General features: G+C 41.1%; 1 protein-coding gene across 1 annotated transcript in view; it reads right to left on the reverse strand.

The window, feature by feature from the left end:
- LOC142971839 (receptor activity-modifying protein 3) overlaps window positions 1-10,009 on the reverse strand; it is a 35,025-nt gene extending 25,016 nt beyond the window's left edge. Inside the window, exon 1 of the mRNA XM_076112534.1 lies at window positions 9,931-10,009. Within this exon, the coding sequence (XP_075968649.1) occupies window positions 9,931-10,009 (79 nt within the window). The remainder of the gene's footprint in view (window positions 1-9,930) is intronic.
- Window positions 10,010-13,506: the final 3,497 nt, after the last annotated feature.

Consider the following 13,506-nt stretch of genomic DNA (forward strand, 5'->3'; position numbering starts at 1 on the left):
ATTCAAAAGAAAAATAATCACCAACAATTTTGATGTTCGATTAATCGTTGGTCATTTTTCAATTAAGAAAGCTTCCCAAAACATAACATTTTGCTGCTTTTATACCTTAACTAAAGGAATATCTTTGGGTTTTATACTTTTGTTGGACAAAACAAGCTAATTGAAGACGTCAACTGGTGGGCTCTACAGAATTGTGATGGGCATTTTCTCACAGTTTTCTGACTTTCTTATGGACTGAACCACTTATCTTAAACTTCAGACTTCTGTACCTTCATCACCTAACATCACCCATCAACACTTACTGCTTCAACTATCCAAACATGGTTACCGACAGGTTTACAAGCACTGATATTAGTGTGATGTGATGTTGTTCTGCTGCTGCCTCGGGGAGACGTAGGATTAAAAACACTCTGTACCATCCACATGGAAGGCATGCCAGCCTTGGCACTGAAAAAGCTGTTGAAGATCCTCCCTCCCTCCTTTTATTAGTTCCTGCTTTTCTCTCATGTCATATCATGTTAGGCTTTTACATTAGCCAAACAGAGATTAAGCTCTAATGAGGTTCTTCAGGTCGCCCCTGAAGGCAAGGTGGATAGGGAGAGGCCGAGATGCTCCTTGTTATTTAAGAAATAAATCTAAATGCTTCACTTTGTGATCACTTGAAGCACCACAGGCTACCTTTCATACAGTAAACTGCTCAATCAGATCAAAAAGAGCAAAAGGGATCCTGGAATGTAATGTGGCAGACGATTGCTGTATTTAATTTATGTTCATTGAACAAAGGTCTGAGTGACGTACATGTCTTAAGATAACCACCTCATCTTTGTTCTGCTGTCATCGTCGTGCTCAGCAGTTGGCAGAGTAGCGTGGGTCAGCGTCGGGTTGCAGCAGTAAATGTGTATGTGCATGTTTTAGTGACTATGCGAGTGGGAGTGTTAGCTCTGGTTTTAAGAGAAAGTGTGGAGTGAGCAGAGCGGAATTGTTATATAACTACTGCTTATCAGTCCAGCGCTGCAGAACTGATAAGATGAGGGAAGCACGGCTGTTTGATTTCCCTTCGATGAACCTTTGGCACTTATCTAAATTGTCTCTAACATTGTGCTCGAGCAATATATATATATATATATATATATATATCTATATATATATATATATATATATATATATATATATATCTATATATATATATATATATATATATATATATATCATTTATTTATTTTTTTTAACCTTTTTTAGACAAAATTATTAATGATTTAATATATTCGGCATAGTAAAAATAATAGTGCCATCCATACTTAAGGCCTGGAAGGCCACCCATTTGATGCTGAGCAAGAAATTGAATGTTTACAATTTAAGCTTATCTGTTTGTGCAATTAGGGGCTACCTTGTAGCTACGGCGCACATGCACTAAGCAGCTTAGTTCACACTCTGTTGACCATATCCAGCTTGAATTTACCCACTCTTGAATTGCCATTCAGCAAGGCACTTACGCCCGGACCACAATGCCTGCATGAACCTCTTGCTTTTTATTTTTCAGCCCTCATGTTTACAGGCTAGAGCGTGGCTCAGGTGCGGCTCAGCTGCTTGTCAGCGGTGTTCTTTCTAGAGATTTACGGTCTTGCCTGTTTTTCCCCATGTGTAGCACACGGCTCACAGCAAAAATAGATGGTTAAAATGATGTTTTTGATAGTATTTTGACATTGTATCGCATAGTTGCTGGACAATGTTATGGAAAATGCAGTGACTCACACAGTTTCATAAATTAATAGGCACAGTTTTTCCGTCTAAAATAAATTTAAATTGCATTCTGGCCATCGGGAAAAGCAAACTATATGTAGAAGAAGCGCTAGCAGCAGCAGGAATGCTGCTTCATTAAGGAGCTGTACTGTGGCCGGCGTTAGGGCTGGAATCAGCACGTTTGTTTTGCATTTTTCCACAAGTGAAAATCTTAATTGATTAGATTAAGTTCCTCATCTTCTCTGTTTTTTTTGTTTTTTTTAGAAAACAGCAGAATGAAAAGATCAGTGAAAGGTTCAAGCAGGAGAATCATTATGATGATGATCATTATGAAGAAACTCCATCTGGAAAGCAGTGTCACCCATCAGCCATCAGACAGGAAGAAACACACAAAGGTGAGATGAATACACACACACACACACACACACACACACACACACACACACACATCAGACAAATGCACAATATGTGTTATACAAGGAGTATTTCTGTACACTTCGGTATTCTTTTCAATCTTTGAATTTACAGCAGTGACCAAAACATAATCCCCTATTCTGAATCTATTGCAGCACTAATATTAAGGACAGACAGACGAAGAAAAGAAGAGGCTGCTCATTGTGTTGAGTCAAAGGTCCAGAACCAGAAGCCCACTGGACCCAGAATCACCTCCTGCCTTCTCTTCAGACTCTCCAGAAATCTAGGCCTTGACAAGCCAGAGCCAAGACTCGAGAAGAATTTAGACCCCTGTTTGCACAGGTAAGCAAGCAAGGAAAGGAATATATTATTTCCTGAGCCAAGTATTAATGAAATTCAGTGTATTTCTGAACTGCTTGCTATCTTAAATGAGTCTTGCTACTCCCTAAACTTTCCCAACAGTGGGGTGTTGGCATTTAGCTGAACAGACCAACATCTGTGCTCAGAGTCACTGAAATCACACGTCCTCTCTAACATTTAGTCAAACAGTAACTGAACCCTGTCTGCATCCTCAAGAATGTGACACAGTATCTGGAAGGGCCAGCTCTTTTGTATGAACAAGGAAGTGCACCCGCTTGTGTGACCACGAAGATTGGGCAGAACATGGTGTGATTATTTCGTTTGTTTGTCTCTCCATGAGTGAACAGCATGCACATATTTCTTGGTATGGTAACTTCACACTACGTGCCCCGGTATCCAGTCTAGGAAGATATAAAGTTCCTGTCGTCCTTTCAGGAAGCCTGACTTTATCATTAATCATCTACCAGTGGGCTGTTTTCTTTTGCAACACAGTACTTCCTCAAGGCAGCAATATAAGACAGTTGGAGGTCATTTTAGGTTAGGCTTCACTCCTGATTTAACTTTTGCTTTAGATACAATCTGATATGACTTAATTGTTTTGACATTGTGTCTGGTGGAGAAGGCATGTGCAGCACAGGTATGTGCATGTGCTGCACATTTTCCCTTGAGCATATTTGCATGCCTATATGTGACGCAGTGTGTGCACAAAACCCTTATCATTAGAGGTCATTGATCAAACTGGCTTTATTGGTTCAAGCGAGAACACACCCCTTTTTAGTGTCTGCGTGCCACTTGCAGTCTTTTCATGCCATCCAACATGACCTTATATAGACAGTTTGCACTGAGTGTGATCTAGTGTGTGTGTGTGTGAACAGTATGCCCATGTGTGATCCATGCGCTATCATATTCAACACACAAATACCTTGTAAGTGCTCTCATAAATGCTTATGAGGTGTGACTTCAGTGCACATGCTGTGAGAAAACTGTTTAGTAAACTGACAGGGAAAGAGGGACAGAGGAGAGGAATGCTGACCGTCCTGTTGATCAGCATTGCTTTGGAAAGTTGTGAGACATCCATTTTCTCAAATGTTTCTCACAAAAACAGTAGAGAGCACAGGATGGCTGGGTATGTTATTAGCTTTTACTGTTAATTATATCAGCAATCACATTATCAGTTTCATAATGTTTTTAGCTGGTTGGTCCCAATGCCAATGAAGACTTGCTGTGTCAAACCTAATTTAACAATTAAGATTCCTCAACTTTCCCAATCTCAATATGAAATATTGCACAATACACAACATCTAAAGCCAAGAGTTTACACAGGCATTCTTTCCTCTTAAATAATTTAAGTGTCCATGATATATCTCTAAAAGTGTATTTCCTGTAAACATGTAGAACAGTGCAACTTACATGATGAGTGAAAGCAAAACTCGCGTCATCTAGATGATTAACTGATAGGGAATTTCTTACTGCCTTCATTTTTGATGTGAATAACACATCCAGTAATAACAATAATAAAGCCCGCTTCTGGAAGCCTCAATTGTGCAACAAGTAAGGGAGAACACCTTAATACCACAGTCATTTTATATATTTGCATGCGATTTACAACACAATCTAAAGCTATTCACAAGCCATTCACTCCGGTTTCATTTTATGGGGGAATTTTATTTTGACATAAATAAGATACAAAGACATTAGGACATCAGCGGCGCAGTTTTCTCATAAGTGAGAGACATTCGAAGCCCCGCCACAACAGACAGATGGAAGAAAACTTTCCACCAATGCCTATGGTAACGATACAAATATAAAAAGAAGAAATTGATTTGGTTTAACCATTTTGTATGATTATATTGGACCCATGCTATTTTAGCTATAAATGTAATGTGGTCGTACATGGTCACGTAGTTAATGCTTGCACTGCAATGTGTTTCAAGGACAACACATGAGACGCTACTTCTGCTGAAAAAGAAAGTTGATAAAGAGGCTGTGATGCGCCCTGTTAACCAGACATCTCCTTCATACAAAAATCAAACATCGAGTTAAAAATCTGATTGTAGAGGTCTGCATAGTTACACTGACGCACCCTTGTGTCATTTTTAGGCGATTTGATGAAGGTAAACATAGTAAACTTTTTTAAATTTTTTTTTTTACTTTACATCAAAACTATTGCATATCTTTTTTTAATTTTACGATTTATTTTAATAAAATGCAGTTAAGTGCCTGGTGGAATCCTAATTAGTATGCCTAATGGTTTTCATGTCTTCCCTCTCTTATGTTCTGCCAGTTTAACTGAAACACAGCAGGTTGAGAGTGGGAACAGCAGCTGTCAGGTAAGAATTTGCTGGAATCATAGAACACCATCTAAAAACAAATCTTAAACATATAACAAAGTAATTATCTGTGTAAACATCGCAACATAAGTGAAATTGCATGTTCTTAAAAACATCAGAATGATTATTATTTAGGCGTTAGAAGGGACAGGGCGTGTATGCTTTTGTGTGTGTCTCCTTGGAAATCACCTTTCTTTCAAAATAACCTGTTTGTCAAGGCCTGAATCTCTGAAATAGCTACACCATGGGAACATAAGCTTCAACAAAGCTCTGGCCTCTGCCAGCACACAATTTACAATTGAGATAGCAGGCCACTGTTGCATACTTACTGTAAAAAGAAAGCATTTTACTTCAGCATGCAAGTAATTTGCATTCATATGATATAAAGTTGCCATATGAAAAATGTTAGGCTTTAATGATACCACTATACAAAGCTGATCTGTGGTAACAATGCAAACATCTAGTGTAAGATATTGTGTGGTCATATAAATTGTTAGATATCAAAATTGATTTAAAAACATTAAAATATATAGCGGATTCCAGATGTTAGCATGAATAAATAAATCAGGATACAATATCTGTTCACTTGCATTAATTATTTTTGTCTTGACAGGTTAGTGGACAAACGTCCCCACCACACACCTCTATAAAGAAAGCCAGTGACTCTACATTATCTGAAAGGATACCATTCCCAGCCAAGAAGAAAGAAGAGGTTATCTCAGTTGTTTGCAATGAACCAGAGATTACCAGGGACTTGAGTATAACTCATAGTTTCTCAAATGGGGAGTTTGGATCACATGAGTTTAATGGCTTGTACATATTTCCATGCGGGCCACAACCAACGAGTGATACTAGATCAGTTGAGTTAGAAGAAGATATAAAAGACCATACAGGGCTTGAGAAACATACTGATCTTGTGGAACTGTCCAACCCTACTAGAGCCATGTTGTCTTCCACTGTGGTATCAGTTCTTGCTCCTCACTGGAATGGCCGGCTAAGACGGACCAAAAGACCTGAGGTAACGGGCAATTTTGAAGCCCAGGCGAGTTTACAAGATGTGACAAACACTGCGGCAAACCGTGGCCATGAACGCTTTCAGGAGACTATAGACAGGTCATTGACAGATGGATCGCAAGCCCAATTAAGGGTGCCATTTCTGGGTACCAGGAGGAATACAGTGGGCTGGTCAACAAAGAGTGGACCTGCAAGCTTGGACTATGAATCTAAGAGGAAAATAATTCAGACTGTCTCTTTGGATGTAGACTCTGGAAGGATGGACAACAAAGAAATGTATGCAGGCGCTGTACGCCCTGTACCCACAGCTGTGTCTCCCCTCTCCCTTGAACCAAATGAACAAAGGAGGAATCCACACACTGGTCATCAAGGAGGATTGTCATCTTTAAGCTCGAAACCAACAACCAGTAGGATGCTTCTGTCTTTAAGAAGATGTCACTCAAATGGCAGGAACACTAATGCTGCCTCCCCCATCCCCGAGATAAATCCTTTGCCTGTAAGCAGTTCGCCTTGTGATCAAGATGGACAATTATTCACAACACACCTTTCTCAAACCTTTCTCAACAATAATAGACAAGAGAGGTCAAAGCCTCCACGCTCTCCATCGTCCATTTCTTGTAGGACAACTGAAACTGGGCCGATAATTTCCCCATCATCCTCCAACCAAACCGAAAGGAACACATTTGAAACACGCTTCTTTTCAGCTTCACCCACGAGCAAAGACACAGAAGACACACCCTCTTCCCAACAAGCTCAAACAATGACTAGGACCCAGCCCAGTCTTTCATGTTTCAAACACGCATTTCCAATTAGAGAGCCAACAGAGAGGCAAGAAAACTGCAAGGGTTCAGACCAAAGTACAAATGTATTCTCGGAGGGCTCTGCCTCTTCACCAACACATTTCCCATATGAACGGTCTTCCCTCCTAAATACCCATTCCCTCCCTAGAAAGAGCACCCTGACAGGCACTTCCTGGTGGAAACAAGTTACCCAGGAAGGTCCTTGCCCTCTAACCCTCAATGATACAACGAACATCAAAGAAAAATCAAACACACCCTTAGTTCCACCCTGGAATGATAATAGAGACTTGGCCTCTCCAAGTCCAACTGACAACAGAAGATTTAGTAGTCAAATCCCCAATAACCGAGACAACAATAACATAACAGAGTCAGTTTGCAAAGGTAACATGAACCTTCTTGTGAAAAAACAGGGAGGAACCGACAACGTCAAACAAAGAATAGCTGAGGATTCACCTGACCACGGATCAGACAGGCTTGTCAAACAGCAATATGGCTTCAATTTGAACAACAGAGAACCACAAAAGCCTTATAGTTTGCCTGATGTTTTTTCTAGTTCTAAAATTAGCAGAGCTACAGAGCAAACAATGCTGAGTCATCCTCCTAAAGACCTCAGCAGGCATGATGTAAATACTAGTTCATTTACAGCAAACGTAACTGAATTACCACCTACTTTGCCAAATCCCAAGAGCTCAAATACACCCACTGAGAGCAGCAGCAAGTACAATAATAATCATTGCACATCTAAAACCAACAGCACCCCCGCATCTTCACACAACAAGGACTCTCAAAAGTTTCCCAAACCACCTCTTTCTCTTGCTACCACCAACACTCTCAATAGTCACGGTCTTACCTCTAAAACTATCTCTGGTCGACCCCTAACCCCAAACACTAAAACTACTTCCTCCATCCACTCTCATCCAGTTGCTTCACAGACCGATATTTGTGCTTCACCATACACTGGCCATGCCACACCTCTTGGCTTTGAAAGAAGCTTTGCTTCTGTTCACAAGCCTTTCCACCCTAAAACTGTATCTAGTCTGAGTCCCACAGTCAATGTTTTCTCTAAAACAAACTACAGTCCAGTATCCACTGCTTCCACCAGCTATTCTTTTGCCACTGGCAGCCATCCTGTAGCCATAACTGCTCCCAGCACATCCCTCCTTACTCCTCCTGTAACTCCTGCTATTGCATCTTCTCCCACCACTATCACCTCTCTCTTAGCCCCACCTACCACCCCTAACATTATTAGCTCCAACGACTCAGTCACTTCCAGTCTTAAGGAGGGAAGGACATTCTCAAACAGCCCAGAAAGTGACCCAAACAAACTGCACCGTGTAGAGGGAAAGAGAGTGAGACGAGTAACATGGGAGGACTCAGTGGATCTGAAGCATTCTGAGCCTGTGACAGTTGAGAAGGCAGAGCCATTTCAAGTCCCAACGAGCTCCAGCTCCCCGCAAAGCTGCAAAGTTCCATCCATCGTTTCCTTTCACAAATCAAGCAGTCCAACCACAAACGCATCTCATCTTTGCTCTCCTTGCCCAAAAACAACCAGCATACAGGTGGTGAAAGGAGGGAAGTATCGATCCTTGTCATCTGACTCTGCTGATTTATTGTCCAGAGACCAAGAGAGGTCTAAGCAAAGACCTACTGACACTATGATCCTTGACCAGGGAAGAAGGGACGTAACCACACCCAGACAGGAGAGGACACTCTCGGTGGAGTCTGGCTCACTTCAGTGCCGTTCTTCTGCTCCTCTCTCCCTCCCTGCTGACTTTTCAAGTGGCTATAAGCTTCGCTATAGCTCCCCACCTTACTCTACTCTCATGTCTACCAGGTCAACACAGGGAGAAACTAAGACTATATTACCCAGATCACCCCTCTTCCAACAGTCTCAGTCAAATTATACCCCACATCTTTCTATGTGTACTGATTCAGTTGCAGCCATGACCTTGCCCACATCCAAACCCCCTCTGTCCCCGATCAGCCTACCCCAATCCCTACCTTTGCCTTTCCAAGTCAAAACCACCACCCATGGACGTGCAAAAGGTGGGGTTTCAGAAACTGATCAAGTCAACAATAATCACAGCAAGAGCAACAGCCAAGATTACCAGAATGGTCAGATATTACTTATCGACAACAGACTTCATGAGGCACATAGTTCCTCCTCAACATGTGTAACTGAGACTCTAGTTTACAGTGTTAAATCTAAAGTAGATACAGCTACAACTGCCCCAATGAAGACCACGCCTAAACCGTTGCAACATACCGCAAACACACAGGCTTCTATGGAGACCACGTTAAGTCAACGGTCACACAGAATGCAAAGTAAGGAAGCTGCAAGAGAACCACATAGTCATTCAGATCAGAGCTCCAGTGGAAGCAGTTCAAGCTCTAACGGAAGAATGAAAGAGAATGTACTGGGTAAAAGCAGATTTTTTCCAGTGGAGAGCAACAATGAACAAAGTCCAAAGAGAAGCCGGTTTGCACTGAAGAAAAGTGTCAGCACACCAAACTCCAGTTTGTCAATATCACAGTCCGAAAAGGCCAGCAAGACCAAAATTGACCAGGTCTTTAACAGACTGAGACAAACATTCAGCACCAGACGGTCTGATGATGATATGTTGTTTCCATGGAAATGGAAGCGAGCCTCTCAAACACCTCCTGTTAGTGGATCAAGTGATGTCACTGATATCACTGTTGAGAATACCCAAAAGCTAGTGCAGCAAGAGCAGGATGAAGGGATGCTGCTTAAGGACAATGAGAAGGGAACAGATGCTACCAATAGATGGACAACAAAAAACAGATACACTGTCATACCACCCTCAGTTGCTGGGAGTACAATGGCAGGAGATGAGCTTTACATTTGGTCAGACAAATCAACTCCGGAAACTAACCGAGAGGTGCAAACTGCTTGTGCAGAACACATGGAAAGTCAAAACCAACCTCGTTTGACAATAACCAGCCCAGCAACGCACCAATTAGACTTTTACAAAGACAACGGGACAGATTATAAAGCAATAAACCAGTTCCTCTATTGTAGAGATCCCAGTCCTTGTAGGAGCCCTAACCCCTCTGCTGACTATCCCACTCAGTTCAGGAAGTCCACATCCAGTCCCAGGAGCCCCTTCTCCCCCTTCTTCTCTCTTTCCCCTGTCTCCCCTGTCTCCCAATTTTCCTCAATGGATGTTACAGACGACAGTGTCTTCTATAGCCCAAAGCTACAGCGTCACAGAGAATCCCTCTCACCATGTGAGCCGGGAGAGGGAATCCACCTGGGGCGTTCAAGAAGAAGCCGGGCATCCACTGGTCCTCCAAGTGCAGGTCCAGGACAGGACAAGGAACGCTTGGCATCCTCCTATGCAGACTTAAAGTATGGCATTGAGCCTGGGAGGTCGTTTTCTGTGAGTTCGGTACTGTCCAGTCGTCCTTCAGGGCCTGGGCGCATCTCCACTGGATCCAGGTTCATGAGTGTGGGTGACCTCTCTGACTCTGCATTAACATGTGGAGATGCTGGCAAGGACTTGGATCAGTGGTCTATTACTCCTGATTGGACCACAGAATATGATTGCCAGCCCAGTAAGGACTGTCGACTGTCATATTTCACCAGCGACCCTGGTAAAATGAGATCCAAATCTCTTCCTCGATCACTGACGAGGCGCTTAGCGAATTGGAGCTCAGAAGACTTTCCTTCTCCACCTGTAACAACTACAAAGTCAGCCCACCTTTGGAGCCCTAACATGAACACTTGTCACATCGCATGGGATAAAGAAGCTCCTCAAACCCCTCCTCTAACCTCTCCCCTGTCACCAGTGTCCAGATGCATGTCAAAACCTCCCAGCCTTTCCTCCCCCACCTCCCCCAGTTCACCAGGAGCATCACAGCAAGTGGACAACCTGTCCCCCAGAGGGCTGTTGCCCTCCAGAGGTTATGTATCCAGCCTTAGTACCTTTGATGAGTCTTCAGACAGCAGCTCAGACACGACAACAGATGATGAATATTACTTAGAAACAGGTGAAGGCAAAGAAAAAGAGACAGAATTGTGAAGGCAGAACAATTGCTTTAAATCCTCCTTTCTGTCAAGTCTCTTGAACTTCATTATGTACAAGAAGAAAGATGGGCTAACATATATCATATTCTGTAAAGGGACCTACTCTGCTTGTCTCCTGTTTTTTGCCTGCATGTATTGCTTTTCAAAAGTGGTGGTTGTCAAAAAGACATTAAATGAGCAAGCATGATATTGTCAGTAAAGTTTTAAAGATAATAATGTATGTATGTACAGTATACTGTGTATAACTGCAGAACTGCAATCTGCAGTGCTTAACATTTATAGTTTTGACGGTTGCATGGCATCAGTGAGGGATGTACATCTGTGTAGTTGATTTAATGATCAAACTACTGTGTAAAGGTTAAATTTTTACACAACACTTATCTTTAGGTTTGCATTTTATCCTGCTAGTTAATAAGTGCAGAAGTAATGTTGATAAATGTGCTATCATGTAATATTGCATTGCCTGTTTTCTTCTATGATTGAAGATTGAAATGAATTGTGGTAAATGTTGTAAGCATAATGCAAATTTATTTTCTTAGTGTTGCTTTGAAAAAATGTTGTTGAAAAAATTCTTTTGTTTTTTATTCTGAGGTAATATCATACTGTATGTTACAATTCAATATTTAATGTTAAACATTATAAAGTGCTTTATATAGTGCTTGCTCTTATTTGCACAGTGGCAATCTAAAGTCTTAATATATCTATTTTATAAATAAATGTAATATTTCCAGCAATAACTGTTTTTGTATTTAAGTTTGTGTTAAATACGTATGTATTTTTGCTGTACAAGTTGGGTACACTCTGGCTGCCGATTTCATCCAGACTTAACTAGCATGGTTTCCCATCGCAGTGTTTACATGCCATCATAAGTGAAATGGTATGCTAAGTATTGCCATGACAAACAGAAGATTTGATGCCTGAGGCCACATTGTAGTCTGCAGAGAGGTTTCCAATGAACAGATTAAGCACTATATGCTTTGCTGGATGCTATCTACTTAAGAAGTGCCAGTTGGTAGGTGTGTCTTCAACAGTTTCACATTATTCAAGTGGGTGTTCCCTTCTTGTTCTTGGCTGTGGCAACACATAAACTGTTATGGTGATGGTTAGACAAAACATCCATTAGCCTGGGTGGACTGAGTTGTTGCTGCATGTGTATGATTGCTATTAATGTACTTTGGGTTCTTGTCCGTCTCTTAGCTGTTTGATTTTTCCCACAGAGTCATCTACATGGAAACAATACAATCTGCTTCATATAATTAGCCATGACATCAATTGGGAAAGGCATTGTTGCTTCACATCATGTCATAGTCTTCAGAGCAATTATTTTGAGACAGTTTTTCCATCCTATGTCATCATGAGAAAGTGAAGCACTGGTTTCACTGCAGCGGTGCAACACTTGCTCCAGCCAGTAGCTTCATCAAGAGCCCTGGGTTCCCTTGGTAAAGACTTGTTAAAAATATGCTTATAAGAGAGGCCGTCAAGGGACTTACCTTGTGTTTTGAATAGTGATAAAAACCACAAGCAGCAATATTTAAGGGCTGCTTTACCTATTCATGTATTTGGCTTGTATACTGAATGTATGTAAAGTCCACAGAAATGTTTTCTTGTGTTAAATAAAATTCTATATTTAAGGCATACCAAATCCACAACCCAAATACAGTATATACGATGCAGACCTGCAATACTTTTATTTTCCCAGATAAGATAGACAATTTAAATTTAAAGTTAAAAAAAAAAAAAAGTAAGTTTAAATAGGTACTTTTTAAAATGATTTATTTACTTTTGGTTAGAAAAAGATTTGAGGCTCCTTCCATCTGTGCATCTCATTAAATATACCTGTAAAGCTGCAGTCTCTGCAGTATGGGATCTACTAAATGCACATGGCAGCAATATCAGCTTCCACGTAATAACAAACAGCCTTTTTCCTCATGGAGAGTTGCAGCACCTGGCATGATCATGGTGGTATCAAACAGCCTGGGGAGGCGATGGTTCTCTCTGTGTGTGTGTGTGTGTGTGTGTGTGTGTGTGTGTGTGTATTGTACATGTATGCGCGGGCTGTGCAGAGCATATAGCAGATGCAGTTGGTCAAAGTGAAACAAAAGAGATACCAAACATAAAGAATAGCTTTGAACGGTGATTTGAAGCACAATTATAATATTATCATACATATTGGTATGGAATGTTGTAATAGGGTTTTATTTTGAAATATTAGCAAAAAGAAACGACAAATCCTTTAAGTATTGAATACACAGTAAGAAATCTATTTTAGATTTAATAATTATATCTGACTATAACATCAAAAGTGATTTTATCCTTCTGAGAAATGTGTTTAGCCTGTTAATGCTTGTTAACCACCACACTTGACCGATATATTGCTTAAAATTAAAAGATAATTTCCATTATCATGGAGAGATACAGTTTTGTGAGTGGAGCTCTTTGACCATCTAGTGGCTGCTTAGTGTAGTTGAGAAATAATATTAACTGAAAAACTCACCACCCGAGAGGATTCATTCCACACTGTTTGGGTCACGTGACCTACCATCCTGAATACTGTGGGCAGCTTTTTGCAGGCAAGCTCAGATGAGATGTTAACATCATAAACAACGCTTGATATTCAGCTTGACTTTTCCTGACTCAAAACGGTCATATAGTCTTTGCCAACTCATGCTGTTTAATAACTCCCATCAGGCGTCTCAACCACTTGCAGCGAGGAGCAAAGGTTTGAACTCTTCCGCTCTTCTCATGTTGAAACATGAAAAGCAACTCTTTTGGTTTGAACACTTTTGTCGGGAGGTGCTGC

The sequence above is a fragment of the Anarhichas minor genome, unplaced genomic scaffold (genome assembly GCF_050575085.1).
Source record: "Anarhichas minor isolate MPS153535 unplaced genomic scaffold, ASM5057508v1 ptg000050l, whole genome shotgun sequence".
NCBI classification, from domain to species: domain Eukaryota; kingdom Metazoa; phylum Chordata; class Actinopteri; order Perciformes; family Anarhichadidae; genus Anarhichas; species Anarhichas minor.